This window comes from Ailuropoda melanoleuca, chromosome 5 (genome assembly GCF_002007445.2).
Source record: "Ailuropoda melanoleuca isolate Jingjing chromosome 5, ASM200744v2, whole genome shotgun sequence".
NCBI classification, from domain to species: Eukaryota; Metazoa; Chordata; class Mammalia; order Carnivora; family Ursidae; genus Ailuropoda; species Ailuropoda melanoleuca.
Window position 1 is genome coordinate 21003280 of NC_048222.1, and position 22160 is coordinate 21025439.

Sequence of the window (22160 nt, forward strand, 5' to 3'; positions counted from 1 at the left end):
AATAAATAAATAAATCTTTAAATAAATCTATGAACAAATAAATAATAAGTAAATAAAAGAGGGGCAGCCACCTTACTTGAACCGAAAAGCAAATCAGAAGTCAACCCCAAGGAAAGCTACTTACAGCAGCTCAAGTGTGGGACTCGGGGGTCAAAGTGAACATCCCGAGGGCAGCTTTTAACGCTGGACTGTCTTCAAAGGCTTCAAGGTTCACTCTTGCTAGAAAACAGCTGACTGCCTCGAAGACAAAGTTTCTCTCCTTCAGATGAGTGGAGCTAGAAGGTGTTATTCCTAAACAACGGAGGAACACTCCCAGGAGGGGCTGCCTCAGGAGGCACCCTTCCTCGCCAGGCTTGGCTCCCACGGCTCCTTTCTTCCTCCTCTTCTGTCAGCTTGTCCCGGCTCATGGGGATGCCGGCACCCAGACTGGTTCATGGGCTCAGACCCGCCTGCATTGACCCCGGGGTTCCATGTTCAGGCAACAGAAGCAAGTGTTTAGCTCCACCCACTTGCTCTGAAGGGGAGAAGAGTTGGTGGAGGTCCTAGAGCTCAGCTTCAGTACGAGTAAAGAAACCACAGTTTTCTCTGCCAAGAACCTTCATAGGATCAGAGAAAGATGATTCTAGAAGCTGTGTGCCGTGGACCGAGGTGGGGCCGTGGCTATGCCAGCCACATCAGCGAGGACACAAAAGGTACCCCACAGGCCGTGTGATGAGGACTCACTTCCAGGTTCATCTGAGACTGCGGCTTCATCAGGGGATGGGAAGGAAGCTAAGGGCACAGTGCTGGGACAGACACAGCCCCTGAGTCTGGTAGCTTCCAGCCTCGTGTCAGAGACAAACACATAAACTGCATAACATATAAAGTCAGGACAGTGTGGCTGGTGCTGCAACAGACAGAACAGAAGGCCCCGAGTCCACAGAGCACTTTTCCAAACATGGTCCGAGGCCTCATCCCAGATCTGCTAAGTCAGTCTTGGGGGTTGGCAAAGAGCCCTCTGGCAAACGCACGCACACGGGAGTTAGAGAAGCTCTGGCCGAGCAGGAGGCTGTGTGCCTGCCGTGGGGAGAGTCGGGCCTGGACATGGGCCAGGGGAGACCCCCCTAGGCAGACGGAACCCAGTCTCAAGGCAACGTGTATTCCTCCCTAAATGACTGCCTTTGGGCAGTCATGGTGGTTACTTAACGTGTACCCCCATTTCCCTGAACTGAGAGTCTCTCAGAGATCCCATCCATGAGGGATGCATGTTTCTGAACGTTTCTGAAGTCACACTAGTAGCCCAGTTAGATGCTCGCGGGCGGGGGGCAGGGGGCAGAGGGGAGGAAAGAGTAGAAAAAAGAGGCAAAAGACACATGACTCATAAAAGTAATAATATGTTTTCCAGGAAAAAAGCCTTCTCTCCAAAATGTTTTTAAGAGGAGGCAGGGGGAGTTAAAGAACCATATCCGAGCATCGATCATGTTTTCAGCTGAGCTAGTAGAAGCGAGGCTGACACAGATCTGTTGAAATGCACTGTTTACAAAACGCAGTTGGGAAGGCTGTGTAGAAACATGGTTGGGGGGTGCCGTCAGGATTCTCGGTCAGTCACGTAAATAGTACATGCACGCAACAGTGTGCAAACAGCCGCTTTGAGTGTTTCGTATATAAACAGGATTAAAGGGGTTTGCAGAAATAAAAATAAAGGTGATTTTGAGGTGGGGGGATAGGGTTGATTTTTTTTCTTAATTTCTTTTAATGCTGTTTTTTTTTTTTTAAACCACACCGTACTCACAAATTTAAAGGATTAGAATTTAGAGCTTTGCAAAAACTCAGAGTCGTAAGTATTGACCCTGTGATGTTGGATAAATTAAGTTTACCTCTTCGACCTTTGGTCTCTTTAAAACAGAGAGGATGAGGGGCGCCTGGGTGGCTCAGTTAGTTAAGCATCTGCCTTCAGCTCAGGTCAGGATTCCAGGGTCCTGGGATCAAGCCCTGTGTGGGGCTCTCTGCTCAGTGGGGAGCCGGCTTCTCCCTCTCCCTCTGCCTCTCCCCCTGCTTGTGCTTTCTCTTTCTATCAAATGAATAAAATCTTAAAAAAAATAAAACAGAGAGGATGATGTCTGCTCTACATACAAGGATCAGACAAGCCAATAAAGTGTACAGATACCTTATGAACTAACTGTAAAGTGCCAGACGGATATTAGTTGTTGCTATAATTACTACACACAGAGTATCAGGTTGTCACAATCTGCATAAAAGGCTGTAGTATGATTTCATTGAAGCAAGTGAAAGTAAAGAAAAGGCTGGATTGCAGTTGCCCTGACGGAAGAGAATGATCACAGGCTCTTTTTAAAATCAGCAGAAAGTTGGGGCAAGCAGGTTAATTTCCTTGCACTTTCCCCTTAGCAGTCGGTGATGAGCATGTTTAAAGGAAGTCCATGTCATTAAGAGAAAAGTCACTATTTATTTGCCCCGCCCAGGGTGGGTGGAAGGAAGCTGCTCCTGTGGCTGCTGGGAGCTGATTGTCTCTTTCCAGGGAAACCAGGAGGGCACCGAAAGGGGGCAGGTGGGCCACCCAGATAATCCGGCCCGCTGCAGCCTGCCGTGCTCTGTGGCAAGTGAAAGCAGAACCTGGGCAGGAGAGCCACGTGTCCTGGCCACGACTGAATGCTGGCAGGGTGTCTGCAGCTCACCCTTCAGAGACCGGGTTTTCTCCGCCTGCTGGGGAGACAGACTGCAGTTCACTTCTTGACTGATGATTCCCTCAGTAGATTAGGGACTGGTTATTTCCTCCACCAGCGCAGCCTCCCTCTGTGGCAAGCCTCAGAAATCTGGAGTGCCTGTCACATGGTGGAGGCATAGTGGGCACAGCCACAGGAGAAAAGAAAAGATGCACATCTTTTCTGTTGGCGTTGGCGATGATGCGATGTTGGCATGGATCCTTCTGTTTGAGAGTCAGTAGAGCCTTTCTGGGGTCAGTTCTTGCCTTCCCGGGCTTTTAATTGGAAGGTATGTTCAGTAACTGGGCTTCAGGGACAGTGTGGAGGCCATGTAAGCTGATGGCAAGTTCCCTGTGTCCTACAAGAGCCCCAAGGATCAGGGAGGTGGGCTTGGTGAGACAGAAAGCTCCCCCACCCTCTCCTTGACCTTGTGAGTGCTAAGGAATACCAAAAAGTCACCACACTGGGCTGGCACCAAAAGAGAAGCTCCAGCCCCCTGTCTCATCAGACGCATGGTGTCATTTCAGGCTCTAGCTTGTGGCCTTCCCTTTCTCCTTCATCCACAATAACGTCCAGGAGCAAACTATAGGCCATTCTGTTCAGCTGTCTTCACGTCTCCCCTGCAGCATGCTAGAAAGAAACAAGAAAATGTGAGCCTATGAGCAGAGGCCTGCATATACTATGCATACCTTTGCAGTAATAGCCCAAATTTATCCTCCAAAGCCCCTACCCTACGGGTGTTGTTCTGCGTTTAACCACCAATATGGCATAGGCCTTTACCCCTCAGGATGAAAGCTGGCCAAGCTCGTGCAGGACAACAACCCACCAAGCCAGACAAGGACCCTGAGTGTGAGGCCTGGGCATCCTGCCCTGGAAGTGGCAGGAGGGAGGGAGGACCCTGAGTGTGAGGTCCAGACATCATGGACCCTCGGAGGGAAGGTCCCTGAGCAGCAGCCATTGACCCACAGTTTGGTGGTCATTGAACATTTTAATTTTAACAAGTCTGGTACATACTGGCTGAATGTCAGCTTTGCCTGATCCCCTGGCCAACGGAGACCCCGTGTTTTCTAGTGATTCCCTTCCCCCAGACATTTCTGAGAACGCCCAAGAGTCCTTACATGTGTACTTAAGTGCCTTAGACCCTGCCAATCTGGGGGGCTTGTGGAAGATGGAAGATGGTGGGTTCAGGATTAGGCTGTTGTAGAGGTGAACCACGTTAAGCAGAGGTACTGTCCACTGACTGCCCATCACTGCTGACATCCACTGTCCCACCCCTGCCCCAAGTGCTGGGTGAGAGACTGGGCAAGCATAGCTTCTTAGTGCATCAGGACACGGTGCTCCCTCTAAGGCCCTGCCAGGCTTTCAGTTCACGTGGGTGTTCTTCTCTCATGTTCATTTTGGTGCTCTTTTCAACCTGACTTCTGGATGGGGAGAGACAGAAGAGAGGCACTTAGTCAAACGTGTTGTTGTATGTCTGACCCCAATGTCGTTTGAGGTTTAATACCATTCCCAGAAGGTTCCCAGGCCCTGGGAAAGTAAGGATGTTGCTGACCATCTGTCTTAATGTCCCTGGATATGACGTAGCAGGTCCCCGCGGGGATGGATGCAAAGAAATGCAAGGCAGCTGTTTGAAAGAAAGATCTGTGTCCTGACATGTAGAGATGCTGCACTTGACAAAGGGCAAGTTGGAGGGAAAGGGTGGAGTTTGACTTGTTGTTTGTTTCTGTTGTTTCACACCATTTCTTGCATGAGCCAGGCTCCGGCCCCGGCCCCAGAGATGGAGGTAGGGCAGCTGCCAACGGCCATGGTGTTCCATCAGAAGCTGCTAAGCATGGGATTGTTGCAGAGAAACTGGTCGGGCAAACCCAGGTCTATGAGCAGTGTGAGCACAGCAGGGGAGGAGATGCTCATCTGGGGACACTGGGTCTCTGCTGACTTCCGAACACCAAAAGCGTCAAACTTATCCTTGTTTTTAAAAGAAGCCAGTAGGATGCCTGGGTGGCTTAGTCGGTTAAGCATCTGCCTTCCTTTGGCTCAGGTCATGATCCCCAAGTCCCAGTCATGATCAAGTTCCACATTGGGCTTGTCTGCTTCTTCCTCTGCCCTTCAGCCTGCTGTGCTCTCTCTTGCTCACTTTCTCTCAAATAAATAAATAAAATCTAAAATATGTATATATACATATATATGTGTATGTATATATAAGAAGCCAGTAAATCCACACACTTCACAAGCCTGAATTTTAAAAAAGAATTATAAGTGCATCTTCTGGTTCATACTCTGGAAACTTTTTTCAGTGTCCAGAGCCTTTTCTTTGACTCTGTATAGCCTTGACTTTGGAACTGCTGTGGGAGTTGTGAATCTGTTCAGGTGACAGGTGCCTCAGTGCTCTCCCAGAGCCTGGAAGCCCACAAGGTGAAGAACTTGTAACATCAAACAGAGTAGTGTGAGTGACCATGCTCTGTACCGTCTGACCCCGTGTGGTGCCGTCTGCCATCTAAGGAGGGGGACAGAGCCAAACCAAATGAAATACAGTCAATCTGCAAGTCTCTAGAAACAGTTGTCTGAAGTGGTGAGTAATCATCTAACTCAGTATTTCTTTCTTTCTCTATTTCTCTCTTTCTTTATTTTTTTTCCACCCTAACCTTTTCAGTTATATTTGCTTAAAGCAAATGTAAAATCAGAATTGAGGGGCACCTGGATGGCTCAGTTGGTTAAGCATTGGACTCTTGATTTCAGCTCAAGTCAGGATCTCATTGCTGTGAGATTGAGCCCCCCCACCCCCACCCCAGGCTCCGCCCTGGGCGTGGAGCCTGCTTAAAATTCTCTCTCTCCCTCTGCTCCTCCCCTCCCTCTCCCCCTCTAGGGAAAAAAAAAGTAAAATCAGAATTGAATCAAGCTGACCCTGAAAAAAGTGTCCCTGAAGGGATAAAATAGCACCTGATTGATTGGCCCAGAAAATTCGTCAAGGATCTTCCTCAAGCAGGTTGATAAGCTTTCAGTCAAGAGCTTGCTGGTCCCAGCCCATCCCAGGACTCGCCAGCCGAGACAGTTGCATCACCTTGTAACTAATAATAGCGGTGCTGGGATTCTGGTCTTGCTGCTGTGCGTTTGGTGACCCGAAGCGCTGAGTTCAGGGGCTGAGGTGCAGCCAGCGCGGTGCAGGAAGGCCTGCATCTCTGGCGCTTTGCCTGGGCTCTTGTCACCATCCCAGGGATTTGCCAGGCTTCACTCTGACGTGCTGTTTGGGTCCTGAGTTCTCCCCGGTTCCAAGAAGGGCTCGGTGACCGAGTCTCGGTGGTGCTAACATGCGTGCTTGCCATTTGGATGCTTTCATCTTGCAGAGCCTTAGTTATGCAATGTTTCACCACCGACTGTTTGTATCCACTGTCCCCACGTGGTCAGCTGTGCTTCAGGGGCGGGGGAGGGAGAATATCTGGATAAAGTAGGAAGACAGCTAGTGCCTGTCTCCTGTACTATAACTGTCTGCCCACCAAGAGCAGTGGTCCAGACTCGCAGGTAGAAATCACCCACAAACGCCCAGTAGCTCTAAAGAACAGGTGTAGGAAGATTCCCTGGCCTTCAGTAACAGTGTGGCGTCCTAGAGCAACACTGAGGTACAAAGACACCTCCCTCGCCCAACCTGGTCTTATAGTCCATCACCATACCTTCTGGAAGGGCTATGCTGAAAGAGCACCTGGTGGGTAAAAATCAACCCTGGCTTTTTGTTTGTTTTTTGGAAAAATATTCACCCACTGGGAAAAAAAAACCTGATAATTTTAAAATATTAATAAAAAATACTGAGCCTGAAGGCGGTTATATTTATGCTCCTTCTTCACTCAGGGGTGCCAATCAGAAGCAAGAGAATGATGACATTCACGGACCCCACTCCCACCTCCCTAATGAGAAACTCCATGAGTGGGGCCCAGCCATGTGTATCCTTGAAAGCCGACCCCATGGTTCTGAGGCCTGTCTTGTTAGAAACCACTGCCTTACATGTATATTTGTTCAAAAAGGACTCATTCCTGCAGAGGGGACAGTATGCTGGTGGAATGGGAACCCCTGCTGGCTGCCCATGACTTCAGGCTCTTTGAGGCCACCGTTTTCTGAGACCCATTACAATGGTTTGATTTCCTTTACTCTGATGGCCTGGGATACAAAAGAAAGAGGCCATCTCTTGGTGGGCTTTTTAAAAATTTTTTAACTGAACATCAGACATGCAGAAAAACAACAGAATGGCCTAGAAATCTAACAATGGTGGATGAGAGATAGGACAACCATATAATTTGTCATCACACGTGGGGACCTTTGAGAGTGAAAGAAGGCTCTATTAATAATCATGCTGGGACAGTGGGCATCTGGTCATGCTGATGAGAGGACACAATGCTACATCTGGGGTGTCTCCTGTCCCTACCAGTGAGGAGGAAACACGCTAAGTATTAATTGTGACATGGGTTTTTAGAGAAGAGGTAAGAATTTGTTCACCACTCTACCAGGAATATCACAGAGAAAATAAGAAGTCAGCTCCTCACCACCACCCTCCACATTAGGAATATCCAGCATCTAAAATTCAAGGCTCACAGAGTTGAATGGAAATGGAGCATGTGTGGAGAGAGGAAGACGAGATTCATCTCTGGATTTTTTGGACTGGCCTTCTTTCTCTGCTGTACTAATTGTGGACTGACTTCTCAAAGATCTACTTTGGCCATTTCAAGCATTCTTCTATTTCATAAAATGATAGCAAATTCAAAAGCAATAGTATTATGTTACTATATGTAAACATTTTGAAAAACAACGTAGGCTACCAAATTCTAGAAAGAAAAAGAGCATATGCATCAAGAGCTATTTTTAGAGGAAGACTATGACCTATATTCATGATTTTGGATTTTACCTCTTACTGCTAAAAAGAAGAATTATATATAATTTCATGTATCCCTATTTCAGTTCGTTTCTTTAAAAGCTTATTAGGAAATGAAGTATGATAAAAAATGGTCTCTTTGAAAAATGGTTGTTATAGCAATTACTCTACTCTGGCAGGGCTGTGACAGTGACCTTCCACTCTGGGATATCACTGGGAGAATTGTGGAGAGAGCTGCAGGCAGCATGGAAAACTGTCTGACATCATTATAGGTCAGAGGAGGGGCACAGATGTCCTTCCCACTTTCCGTGGGGCAAACGGACAGGCGGCAGTCAGCAGAACGTGTGGTCTGACGGGAGGCCCAAAGCTGAAATTCTGCTATCAAAGACTCACTTATATTGGCGGTTCATAGGTTTTGGGGGGACTTTTCAAAGCCCCTATCAAGTGTAACTACCTTGGGAAATTAAAAAGATGCCTCTGAACTGGGTGTGTCGGGAGGCACTCAAAGGCACAGGGTAAATAAAGTGCATCTTCCCAAAGGGCCAGAGTTAGTTGACAGATTGGGAGAACATTTTTATAAAGTGAGTATAAGTATATTACAGAACAGAATACACCATTTATATGAAGGTCAATAGGAGACTTCAAAGAAATGTTCCAGTTACCACATCCTTTTCAAGCTATGCCCCAAACCCCCATGAATATGATTTTATGTATTAACTACCTCTGTTCAGTAGGGTCTGCTTTCTAACTCTTACTCTGCTCATTTCTCTCTCCTTGGGCCAGTGCCAGTTGTTTCAACTGTGTCTTAGAAATGCTTTAATATCTTCCTTATTCTTATTCTTGACTTTGTATTCATTCAAAGAAGCATGAAAGTTGTTTCCTCACATATCTCAGAAAATCCCATTGAGATTTTCATTATCATGTTAAACAAACTAATTTGGGAGGCACCTGGGTGACTCAGCCATTAAGCATCTGCCTTCGGCTCAGGGCGTGATCCCAGGGTCCTGGGATCGAGCCCCACGTCAGGCTCCATGCTCCACTGGGAATCCTGCTTCTTCCTCTCCCACTCTCCCTGCTTGTGTTCCCTCTCTCACTGGCTGTCTCTGTCAAATAAATAAATAAAATCTTTTTTAAAAAGAAATAATAATTTGGCAAAAGATTGACGTTTTTATATGAGTCAGTCTTCCATGAACATGGTATATATCATTCAAACTCATTTTATGTTTTTAAGTTTTATTGTTTTCTTTCTTACAACCTTGCACATTCTTTTTAGGGTTATGTCTAGGTGTGTTGTTTTTATTGTTGTTGTGACTGTTGTTACTGTCTTTTCTCATCATATTTTCAGTGTGATCTGCTGCTGGCTTCTTACATCTGAAATGGAAGGGTATGCCCATCTTGAGCAATCACACTCCTTCCAAATATGGAAATTAAATACCAAAGATGGGGTTTGCCTGTAGAAAGCCTGTAAATTGATAATGATAATGGTATCTTCCTCATAAAGTTGTCGAGACAGGAAGAATTAAGTACTTATAGTCAATTAATTAAATTAATTAAATATTTAGAACAGTGCCTGGCACACAGTAAATTGCTCATTAAATGTGACTGTTACCTTTCATCATCACTATCATTTTTATTTTTTAGTAGTAATAGCGTTATCATCATTGGTAGTAGTGGTGTGATCACTACAATGCCAGAGGCAGGTTTTGTCACTGTCCCCCATCGGACAGGGAACCGTCCCTACCCGGGTGGTTTTACCATCCTCAGAGAAGGCAGAGAGCAGGGACAGTCCAGCCCCAAGCTTCTCCAGCAGAGCCAGGTGTCAGTATCTGTCCCGTAGCTTTTCAGTGCCCAGGGCACCTCCTCACCCCAGACCACTCTGATGGCCATCTGGAAGCATCGTGGTCCCAGAGGACAGGAGGCCGGGGCCCAGAGCAGAGATGAGGAGGGTCCGCCAGTCCTCACGTCCAGCCCAGGAAGCTCAAGTTCAAAACCAGGAGGTGGTGTGAGACATCCCTGACACCCTCTCCACAGTGTGGGTGTGTTTAACAATTACAGAATCGTAGAGTGGTACGGCCAGAGGCTGAAGAGGCTTCGAGACCTTTGAGGTCAAGATCTGACACCCCATGGTATTCCTCTCCACAGCAGACGGGCGGTGCACGACACCATCCACGTCAGGAACATTTAACAAGCCCCGACTGCATGCCCACTACTGTTCTTAGTTAATCCTCTCAACGTGAAGACAGTGAATGCAATGGAGCCCTAGAAGTATCTGGGGCAATTGGTGCATTTTCTTCAAGTCTCCTATTGCTTTGATTCTCCTCAATGGTGTGAAATAGGCAGGAAGTGGCAGAGGCCCCAGTGCAGCCTCCCCACCGCCCCCACCCCTGGTGATGGAGCCCAGCTCCACTGAGTCCAAATCAGACTGAGATGTGTTGCACAGGAGACAGTGCGTTGCTGCAGATGAGTGAGCAATGAAGACCTGAAACACTGTACTAAATTTTCTTTTCTTGGATCCTCCTCCTTCCTCCCCAGCAGGTCATTTTGCCTAATGAGTCTCAGAGCTCTGAAGTGTTTCTGGGCCAGCCAGTCAGCCCATCTACTTGCAGTTGAGTAAGCTGTGTATTTTTCTAATGGACTCTAATGCCAACTCTTGAAGTTTATAGAATAAAAGTGTGATCAGCTTTAATGACCAACTTATGCATGGTAATAGTCGGATGTGGCTGGCGAAGCCCCTCGCGGCTTCTGGAAGGGCTGTTAATTGAAGCTGGTAACCGTACTTCCTCACTTCATTGACCGGTTCCTCTCACCTCCAGCTCAGAAGTGACATGCTCCGTCATTAGCACCGCAGCATCCATCCCCAGCTGGCCCCCCATGTGTGCTGACACGTTTTATAGACAAAATAAATGCAACGCAACTGTTACGCAAACATTTATTGCCTCGCCTCTGCAGCTCTCATTGGGATAACTTTTTAATATTTCCTCCCTGTGTGAACGGATATTTCTCTTCCATCTTCTGTAATTGCCCTGGGTTAATCCCTATAGTCCTGGATTACAGCTTTAAACTTTCTGCTGGGCCAAATTTAAATCATTTGATTTTCCTTAACAGTGAGTGAGCATTCTTGTTATAATAACATGGTCCTGTTGCTACTTTCATTGACTTGCCTTTGTCAGTTCTGTAATTCCACTGGTAGCTCACCACCAAAGCACTGCACAATGACTTACAGATCGAGGTTTTAGAACTTGTGGACATAGAGCCTTGGTTATAACCAGGGATGCTTAGACACTGCTATTTTTAGTTACCAAGTACTTAACTGAGCACTTTCTATGTGCCTAGGACTGTCCTAAACTATGCTGTGAAAGCAGCTAAGTCAGAACAAGGAGAGCGTGAGCCCCACCTTTCTCCCCAGCAGCCACTGATAAAAGTAAATGAATCATTTGAGCTGTTGCATAAAATTATTTTTATTAACCTAGACATCCCCCCAAAAATTGATTCTTTTTTTTTCCTTTTAAAATAATTGGTATTTTAGCCTTCCTTCTAAAAAGCATTGATAGTGGGCCCATTTGTCTGTTGAGCGTCTGAAAATAAAACCGTATGGTATCCAGTGTGGTGAACACTGCTTCTCTGCCTCCTCTCTGGAGTAGGGTGCATATGGCTTCCGCTCACCCCGCAGCTATTCCGGGTCATCAAGAAGGGAGGCCAAGACAAGCCTCTGTGCTCCACTTGTCATGAAACGCCATCCAGCTAATCTCACCCCTCAAGATGGTTTAAGACAATGTTATGCAGAGTGTGGTCCACAGAATCCCAGGCCCACCCTTCCTGCTTGCATCTGAAGCCATAGGTGTTCTTTATACTGACAGGAGGAAGGGAGACTGAGGACACAGGAGCAGAGATCATCACCGACTTCTGTTGGGAATGGTGCAGAGCACTCTTCACCACCACCACCACCTCCTTTTCTCTTTTGTCAAATTAAGGAATTGACTTGCAGTGAAAATATCTACACCATCATCCTTATACCCCTAAATCTCCACTCTGTACTTTGGCTTTCTTTGTCAATAATCTGGCAGCTCTGACCTCTTCCTTCACTTTCCCCTGGCACCGTGATGCATGTCAGTTACTAGTGCTCCCAGGCCATCAGGCACCTCTGTGCAAGTGTGTGCCAGAAGACATAACCAATGGCTTGGGAAAATGGGAACATTCAGATGGTCTTTCAGGGTGTCATCGTAGGAGAGCAAAATTGTACCTTAGTAGTGACAAAATCTCCCCCTTCCGTGGGCCATCATTTCAAAGTAGAGTATTAACCATAAAAAAGGATGAGATCTTACCATTTGCAACAATGTGGATGGACCTAGAGTGTGTTATGCTAAGTGAAGTAAGTCAAACTGAGAAGGACAAATACCAAATGACTTCGTTCATATGTGGAACCTAAAAAAAAAAAAACAACAACAACAAATGAATAAACAAACAAAAAGTATAATCAGACCTGTAAATACAGAAAACAAACTGATGGTTGCTGGTCTGGGGAGGGGATAGGCAGAATGGGGTGGAGGAGAGTGAGAGATACATGCTTCCAGTGATGGAGTGAATAAGTTCTGGGGATAAAAGATACAGAATAGGGAGTATAGTGTTGTAGTAGCGTCGTGTGGTGATAAATGGCAGCTACACTTGTGAGCACAGCATAAGATACAGAAAAGTTGAATCATTATGTTGTACACCTGCAACAGTGTAATGTGGTATGTTGACTGTGTGCAAATAAAATAAAATAGATGGGGCACCTGGATGGCTCAGTAGGTTAACTTTCCGACTCTTGACTTTGGCTCAAGTCATGATCTTGAGTCCTGGTATCGAGCCCCATGTTGGAATCACACTTCAGCGGGAGTCTGCTTGAGGATTCTCTCTCCCTCTCCCTCTGCCCCTCCCTCATGCTTGTGCATACTCTCTCTCTCTCAAATAAATAAATATTTTTTTTAAATAGAATAGAATATTGGGGTGCCTGGGTGGCACAGTGGTTAAGCGTCTGCCTTCAGCCCAGGGCATGATCCCGGGGTCCTGGGATCGAGTCCCACATCAGGCTCCTCCGCTGTGAGCCTGCTTCTTCCTCTCCCACTCCCCCTGCTTGTGTTCCCTCTGTTGCTGGCTGTCTCTATCCCTGTCAAATAAATAAATAAAATCTTTAAAAAAAAAAATAGAATAGAATATTAAAGCAAGTTGGGAAAACCACATTAGGGCCTTGATTCTGACCCCTGGCTGCTCTGGGTAGCTTCTATAGCCATTGAGAGGTTCCCTCATTTACTGAAAGAGCAAAGGCCCCAAATTACCCATAGATAGTGACCGATTGCTCTGAAATCATTTCTGTACCAGTTGTACCCATTTCTAAGAAAGTACCACTTAGGAAACGCTTTTGGAGAAACTCGTGAAGACCCTTTGTTCCAAAGGAAGGATCAGAAACACTCAAGTGTAAGAGGACACTGAGAAACAAAAGGGCAGGAAAGGCAAGAGGCAAGAAGTGAAAGAACACAGACCACAGTCCTCAGCCCTCCCTGGAACAGACAGGCAGCCATGTCGCTTCCAGGGCCCTTAATGCCACCCGCAGTCTAGCCCAGCATAGGCAAGACACATTTCTGCTTCATGCTGAAAGCCTTTCCTTATAGAAGAGCCGGTTCTAAAGGAAGCGGGTTATGTTCGGTGAGGAGCTGCTATGCACACATCCGGGTGGTCTCAGCCTGCTCAGGACAGCTCGAGGAACCAAGGCCACAGCTGCTGGTGCCATTGCAAAGGCCAAAAAGTGTGGATCTCTAACTTGTTCTCACAGTGAAGGAAGTAGGAATTGGAGGGTGTGGGGAATTAGCCAAGGCCAACCCGGTGACTGCACTTGGCCCCGCGATGCAGCCCCGCGATGCAGTTCCCTGCAAGGAACAGACCTGTGATGGCAGACGTTGGCATTTAAATGTTAGAAATGCTCTTTCTGACCTTTTGCAGCTAATGGAGTCTGTGTCTTTCTTTGCCTTCAGGTCCACATCGGCCAAATGTATTCGACTAACAAGCTTATCATTGAGAATCAAGAGACACCGAGGACCTAGGGGGCTGGGACCAGCCTCCCCCCGCCCCCCGGCAGCTGTGGACCAGCTTCAGCACCCAGTCTGCGCTTCGGCTGGGGGCCCCCACAGACCACAAGTGGCCTCTTCCATCAGCTTAGAATTGCTTCTTGCTCGGCCTGCCCTATAGGAGCTGATAAACTGAGTCCAGGTTCCATTCTTCTGCAGCCTTAGTGGAAAAGGGTGGCTGGCTGTCCTTGATTCAAGTGTTAGAGTGACGAGCAGAGCTCGCCCGGAATAATGTTGTGTATTATTGTGTCTCCTCTCCACCGCACTCCTCTTTTGTGTCTCATCGCCACTTGTATAGAGCCCTCCACTCTGTCTCTCTTCGTTGTTAATAAACAGAATTGTCTCCCTACACCTTCTCATGCCAAATACACTCCTGACGATGAATGCACTTTCGTTTCCTGCTGAGGCTGGACCTGCAGAGGGCGGCGGGGGCCCAGAGGGAGGGTCCAAACCTGAGCTGAGCCCTCCCTTTGGGGAGGCCAGTCTAGGCACCCAAGATTTGGAGAGCAGCAGGGAGTAGGGCAGGGCCAAAGGGGTAGAGGGCGCATCCCGCAGTTTATACCTGGGCCCAGTGCAACCAGAGAGGGGCCCGCCTGTGGCTCCCCACCTGGCAACAGGATCCTACCGGCCCTGCTACTCCAAGTGTGGTCTGAGGATGGGCACCATCATCCCCACCTGGGAGCTGGCTGGAAATGCAGAATTTCAGGCTGCACCCCAAAAGCTGTGAATCCGAATCTTGAGTCTAACACATCCAGGTGCCTCCAGCCCACCCTGAGGTTGGGGAAGGGCCACTCAGCACTGCTTCCCAAAGCTAGCTTTCCCGAGCTCCCTTCACAGAGCCATAAGCATCTGCAGAACTGGAGAGTTTTTTAAGAGGAATTTCTCGGTGCTTCCCTCCCCTTCGATTCTGACTCAGTAAGCGAGAGGTGAGACATGATCATTTATACTACATTGTTAAAAGTCCCCTAGTGTTTTTACTGTCTAGTCAGTTCGGGAAAACTGCTGTTTGAGGATGTTGCAGGTAATAAAGACATTTGTGTGCTATTAACTTTGGAAACACAGAAGCTAAAAACATAAAAAGGAGGTGTTAAATAACTTAACTTGGTTTCTGGGGATTTTATGGGGGACCCAGATACTATCCGAGTGACTTGTTTACCTTCATAAACAGCACTAAGTGAATTCATGACTTAGGTGTTGAGGTTTGGAACAGGCTCATATAAATATTTACAGCTCCTAAAATCACTGTGACAGTGTCCCTGAGCCTGCCACTGACCCACAGCCCCTGTCATTCTAATTCTTACAGTCATGTGAGTCAACTGAGAACAGTCTGGGTCCACATCCTCTCCCATGTGGAAAGATCACATCTGCCCTCCTCACTCATAGATTGTGGATTTTATTGTAACCGTGCGTTCAGAATAGATTCCAAGTGTATTCCTTCTGTTTGGCTGTACCACTGAGGATTTCAGAAAGCTTTTGCCCGTTGAAACTCATACGCCTGCACCTTGGTAGGTCTTGGACCTGACCCCCTAACCCCACAAACAATGTTAGGGCTACAGTGCAGAGCAGACAGTGAATGTATGTGACGTGGGAAATGTGCTCTGTCCCTTCAGCTGACTGTCATGGGACAGAGTCACCTATCCTGGGATGTACGGCTCTGGGTCACTTTTTCCACTCTGCGTCAGTAGGATATGGTCCAAGGACTAGCTAAGGGATGTCACCTCTGATTTATACTTAATTAATTAAAGCAGCTGCTACTTGGAAACCTAAGTTCAGGGTTGAGCCTGTCCCCAGAAGTGTCAAGTTACTAGCAGGGTATCTGCTCAGAGGAGACTTCCCCGCCCCCCAGATTTGAGTCACAGAGGCAGTGGACCAAGCAAACTCAGCTCCTTCTGCAGGATGTAACAGCAGGTCACTTTTATGTTAATTAAGGCCCATGAATGGGTTTGAACAGGCCCAAAGCCTCAAACAGCTAATTTTTGTGACTCAGATAAGAATAACTATGCATTAGGAATAGAAGGACATGAAAGAATCCTGTACCATAAAATCCACAGTCTTGAGCCTGTCCTCCAGGCACAGGTGAGGCAGGCAGAGCCTTGCACTGGGCACTCCTCAACTCAGAGGACCCAAGGTGGACTCTAGAGTTTTGACTAAAGTGTCGTGCCCGTGGGCATGATCTCTGTTTCTATACTTAAGCGTTTTCCGTGCTTGACCGGAGCCCCACATCACAGTCAGCCCCACAGACCTCTAGCGTGCTGGGCTGTTCTGAAGGAGGGATTCGAACTGGGGTCTGGAGATCTCTTTCCGGTGTCCGCATTTAGCAAATGAGAAATGTCAGTACGAGTTAACCTCTGAGACAAAACCATTGGCCAAGCATGGCTATTCTCTAAACCTTCAGAGATGACACTTTGTTGGTCTGGCTGCTTCACGTCTACTCTGCCCTGCCAACAACAGCAGTTACCTTTAACTCCCTTTGTCCGACAGCTCCAGCCCCTGAATACAACCAACACCGCCACCCGGCATTCAGGAGCGAAGGGGACAGGTGAGGGGGGCGTCTGCAGAGATGACACTATGGCAGAGCTGCCTGGCGTTAGAGCCCACCTGGTCCAACCCCCGGATCTGCAGGTGTGAAAACCGAGATCCTAGGCATCCCCGGGTCATCTGCAGACCTTTCCCTGCCACCCCGTTTGCTGGTCTTTTCTGTCACTCAGTACAGACTGCGAGCCAGCTGGTGCCGTGTGCCAGGGGGAGACCAGTGAGCAAGGCAGCCCCTGCCTTCACAGAGCCTGCAGCCCAGCAGGGGAACTGGATGACAAAGGACACGTCTGAGGAGTGTTACAAAGAGTGAAATAAAGGTCCTCTAGGAGCTGATGGGGAGTATCTGGAAAGCCCTTCCTGAGAGAAGGGTGATTTAAATTGAAGATTAAATGAGGAGTTGGCTGGACAAAGGGTAGAGAGAGGAGCTCTCTAGGCAAGAGGAACAGCGTATGCAAAGACCACAATCAGGCAGGGGCGGGGCGGGGGGCACGGCAGGAGGAGAGCACCATGCAAGGAACTAAAGGCAGCCCAGGATGGAGGCTGCCAAGGAGGAGTCAAAACGCAGGGAGCACACTGTGGAAGGCCCAGGGAGCCTTGGCCTGAGGCTGTAAGAAGCTATTGAAGTTTTTCAGCAGGATGAAGTTTGTATGGGGGGAATAAATAGGTTGGGAGAGATGCAGGGAGACCAACTTCTATGGGTGGCAGGGGAAGGGTCAGATTGGACACTAATCCAGTAAGAGATGGTAGTGACGTCACCTAGGACGGTGACAGTTGCAGGGTAGAGTCCACATCACCCTGGGAAGAACTTGCTTTGGCGCAACTGCTCTCCCAAGGTGAGTGAGAGACACGTGGAACGGAGGCGCCCAGCCGAGCCTCCCAGCCGAGTCCCACTGAGGTCAGTCCACGGCAGCCAACCCTCGGGCCTCCGATACAGAACGGGTTACTGTTTAGGGCACTGTGTTTGTGGGTAGTTACCGAGCAATGGCAAGCTAACACAGAGAGCTAGGATGGTAATGTATCTCTTTTTCAGGGCCACCTAGTAAACCGAAGAGTAAGTAGGCAAACTTGATAAAACTGTGGGGCTCCTCAGAGTACAGGTGTCACATGTCTTACACACGGAAGGGCTTGCCAACTGCTGGCCCCAAACAGGACCCAAAAAAGAAAGAAAATAAAGTCAACAGGACTTGGTAATTGATTGGATGTGAAGTGCAGAGAGGGTGTCAGGGTAGTCCAGGAGGGGTCCCAGGTTTGGGGCCCGGGTGACTGAGCAGAGGTTGGACCACCAGCTAAGACAAGACAGTGGTGGGCACTGTCTGAAGCTTTGTCCTCCTGCCGGGTTCAAGCAACCTCAAGTTCAAACAGAAAAAGTAGCATCTACAAATGTATTTCTCACTTCCAAAGGTTGAAAATATTATTTCTGGTTTTATCAAAAAAAAAAAAAAACACTGGAAGAAAACAATTTAAAAGACCCTTATAAAGAGATTTTACCATAGCTCTGTAGAACAAATATACTGCTACAGGTAAAGCCTATAGATACGTATTATCTCTGAGGACAGGAGTAGGGGGACATTTTTCTATATTTTGCAAAAAGTGATAGAAGATTTTTTAAAAGGCGAAGGAAGGTTGGTCTACATATTCTAAGACTATGGTTCTAAGAACGCAACTAAAATGCCCAGTGAAATATCAGCAAGTTTACAGAAAGTGCACCAATACATTTTATAACAGAATGAGCTGCTTAGTTTGGTTCAGAAGCTTTCTAGACCGAAGGATATCACAGGTACTGAGGCCAGGCTATAAATATAGCAGCAGAAGAAGAAATGATAAGCACTCAAAACACAGGAGGAGAAAGCATTTCCTACGCCAAGAACGATGTTCTCTGAGTTGGGAACTCTTCTGGACCTACCCACAGTCACAAGAAGTTCTTTTCTTTGGTAAATATGTCCAGAACCCACATGACCAATTCTTTAATTTTATCATTTTTTTTTTAAGAGAGAGAGAGTGGGAGGAGGGGCAGAGGGAGAAGGAGAGAGAGAATCCCAAGCAGACTCCATGCTGGGCACAGAGCCAGACCCTGGCCTCAATCTCCAGACCCTGAGACCATGACCTGAGCCAAAATCAAGAGTCGGTCGCTCAACGGACTGCACAACCCAGGCGCCCCTAGATGACCAATTCTTGACTAAAGACAACCATAGGAACCAAAGAACATTTTAAAAGTTCAACCTTGTTAAACTCTGCCGGTGGCTTCATGACAGTGGCCCAGTGTGTGATTCAGAAGCCACAAGGAGTGGCCACTTTTCCTGCATCATTGGAGCAGACACACCTGGTGAGGTCATGCCAGTGGGGGTGGGGAAGCCCATGCGGATGCTCGTTACTATGAACAAAAGAAACCCTTCACAGGAACCTGTGCTTCGCACATCCTGGGTGGGCAGACGCCTCATCGCTAATCTAGCATTGGCCAGTTGTTACAGAAGGATCTGGAAGGAAGCTGGAACTTGGTAGGGAAAGCAATGATTGTGTGATCCAGCAGGGTTTTCCTGTGACCGTTTGCCCATCCCCTCTGTGGACAGCGGCTCCCCTCACCTCTGAGAACAAATAAGGTCTTTGCTTTTCAATCTTTCCGCAGCCCTTATCAGTACTTCGGGGAACCATTTGTGAAAATTGCTTCTCATGTTGAGATCCATGTGAGGGGTAAGAGAGATAATCTTGCTTTTGCTCCAGGGCCAAGTTTTAAGTGCAAAGAAGGAGAACTGGCAGAAATGAGTCTGACCGTGTTCTTTGCCGAAGGGGACCACGGACACAAGGGCAACAGCAAACGAAGTCGGTGTCTTGCCATCTTGAAATGGGACTGCACACAAATGCCAACCTGGAGAAAGCTGGAGTTGCACTTATTGGGGTCTTTCTGAACCGGCTGGCCTCAGTCTTAGCATGCCTGTGCTGACCAGAGTGGCCGAGTCCATCACTAAACGTCCGGGCTGCGCCTTCCAGAGGAGCTCGACTTCTGCAGATCAGTGGGCTCAGCAGGAAAACTGCTTCCTAAAGATCATCTGTTCCTACTGCAGTGGTAAGTGTTCTTAGAACGTTCGATGGTACTAAACCCTTTTTTTCAATAGCCCCCAAGTTACTTTATTTTCTTTGTTTGAGAGTACCACTTAAATGGCTGTCACTTAATCTCTAAAACATTTCGATAAAACTTCTGATCGGGGGCAGTTGAATGGCTCAGTCCGTTAAGCATCCAACTGTTGATTTCAGCTCAGGTCATGATCTCAGGGTCCTGGGATCGAGCCTGGAGCCAGGATCCCTGCTCAGTGGAAAGTCTGCTTCTCCCTCTCCCTCTGCCCCTCCCCTTCCCTCATGTTCTCTCTCTCTCTCTCAAATGAATAAATAAAACCTTAAAAAAAAAAAAAGGAACTTCTGATCAGTTACTAAGTGAATTCATGTGATTTCATCTGTCTTGAATACAGAGACAGTTTAATAACAATATAATTGGTTCTGGGTTTTTAAAGGAATATTTCACTTAGGTGCATACAGCTGATGTCCACAGCACACGCAGGATATAAGATCAAGGACTGCAATATTAATGCCAAGTGTCTCATCCAGATTTGCCATAGTTACTCTTCCACTCATGCTTCAAACATGTAACAGATTTAAGATGACTAAGTTGCCAACTTTGAACATGTATTTTCATTTTAAAAGTACCAACTCTTTGTGGGACTCAGTAAACAGAAGCTTGTTTAAATGGCGGGGGGGGGGATGATGTATCAGTAACTCAGACTGCAAAAAAAGAAAATATTTCTTTTTCTAAAAAAAAGTGAAAGACAGGAATATGGAGTGATGGGAAGAAGGAGGATGGTGGAAACTAGCCACTGGGACCAAACGGCCGGAGTCCTGGGGATGCCACCTGGATGAGGGGCTTTAACTCCAGCTGGGCCTCTAACTGACTTTGTGAAGTTGCCTAAGTCCCCCATCCGGGGCCTTTGCTCCTTCCAGGAAATGTGGGATGGTCAGATCCCAGGACCCCTAACAATTTTTCTACCTATAAAAGCTTGCAATTCCAGTTAAATGAAAAGAACCCATCCTGGAGACCCTTTGAATGTTCGTTTTTGGAATAATTCCCAGGAAATCTTCAGGACTCATCCCCTGAGTAGCATGGGGGTTCGGTGCTATTTGGGTGGGCCATCGTTTGCAGCCCAACCCATGGTCCATGAGAATGTGGATTTGGGGTTAAACTGGGCGGTGCAGCCAGCTGGGCTCTCTGCAAAGGCACAAGGAAGTTCCAGAGGCAGACCCTGGCCCCTGAGAATCCTCCCCAGCCTCCAGTCCAGTGTCTGACCGAACAAGTGGGTTTCCAATTTTTTTCTGAACTGAAAACTTTTTCTTGGGGCACCTAACTGGCTCAGTCAGTAGAGCATGCGACTCTTGACCTCCGGGTTGTGAGTTCAAGCCCCACGTAGGGTGTGAAGCCTACTTTTAAAAAATTAGAAGTAAATATAAATAAATGAAAACTTTCCCTCCTGAGCTTCTGCTGGCTGCTGAGATTCCTAAGGCAACATTTGGAGCCTACTGAAAAAGAAAGGGGGCACCCTTCTCTTCCTTACTCTTATTGCACCAGCAATAACTTCCGCTCTGCATGTTTTCCCACCAGGCATGTGGTTAAAAAAGAACATTCTGAATGTACTCAAGGAAGAGTGAGCACTTTGGGGTAGAGGCAGGTTACAGGCCAGCATGAGCCAGGAGTTCCTGCCCCCGAGAATTATTGGGGGGGCACAACTAAACACGTGTAGAACAACTAGGAAATGACCAAAGGCTAGCCTGGCTATGAGAGCAAGAGAACAGCGTGGACTGAAGAGAACTTGAGATCCTGGGGCGTGAATAAGCCTCAGAGTGGGAGTGCAGTGTCAGGACCGGGAAGATGGGGAACATTCCCATGGGAGTGCTGTACGAGGCAGATGCACTGAGTGCATGCCAGAAAAGAGAGCAAATCCTGGCTCCTGGCTCCTGGGGGCTTGTATTGACAAAAGAAGGACAGGTCCGCAAGGTGAGCCCAAGCTGCAGACATCCCAGACAGTCCTTCATTCTTTTCATCTTCCAGCTCTGTCTCTTCCTGGCAGTGAGATCCTGGGTAAGCACCTTCTCGAAACTTCTGTGTCCCGTTCTCTGAAATGGATCTAACTGCCTACCTGCCTTCCGAGGTTGCTGGGAAGGATGCCAATGCATAACACACAGAAAGTTCGTCTACCGTATTTGATACAGAATGAGCAAGCAGGCGTCAGGTGTTTGATCAAACACCTGACGCCTGCTTGCTCATTTGTTTAGAAACTGTATCAGACACCTCAGGGGATGTAGAAATGAGCCAGATGTGGAATCTTCCCTTAATATACTTAATGACAGCACAGTTCACACCGTACTTAAGACGTATAAATACCTTTGTGAAGTTGAAGGTGATAAGTTACCTAGGAGGGCCCTACTTTTAGGGCCAGACGCGGGAAGGGAGGTAAGATTCAAAAGGAGAAATTACTTCTGCTTGAGCTGTAAATTCTAGGCGAAGGAGTCTGAGTTTTATTTGGTGGGAAAGGGAGCCGTTGAGAAGGGAACGGCGGTACATAGCAGATTAAGTGCGTAGTGACATACAGAATGTCCCTGAGGGCAGACAGCCCAGAAATTGTTGCAGTAACTTAGATGCGCGGAGTCTAAGGCCCGGCCGGGTTCGCAGCGGTGTGGCTTGGATAGAGGAGAAAGAATGAATCCAAAAAGTATTTCCAAATGACAGATTTGAGGAGAGATTACATACATAAAATAAAGAATGGGAGTGAGGCAAAGATAACTGGAATGCTGGGTCCTGAAAGACTGGCTGGGTGGGTTGCCTCTCCCTGAAATAAGATACAAGACAACGACCAGCTCCCTGCAGGCAAACGGACGTCCGTACACATGCACCTCACTGCACGGCCGAGCGTCTACAGTACTGTGGGTTGC

The 22160-nt window shown here is 47.6% G+C and overlaps 1 protein-coding gene across 2 annotated transcripts in view; it reads left to right on the forward strand.

Annotated features, from left to right (window-relative positions):
- The window catches only part of LYRM4 (LYR motif containing 4), a 158299-nt gene extending 144256 nt beyond the window's left edge, over positions 1–14043 (forward strand). For both annotated transcript variants that reach the window (XM_034660380.1, XM_034660382.1), the window contains one exon: positions 13563–14043. In XM_034660380.1, the coding sequence (XP_034516271.1) occupies positions 13563–13631 (69 nt within the window). In that variant the 3' untranslated portion in view covers positions 13632–14043. The remainder of the gene's footprint in view (positions 1–13562) is intronic.
- Positions 14044–22160: the final 8117 nt, after the last annotated feature.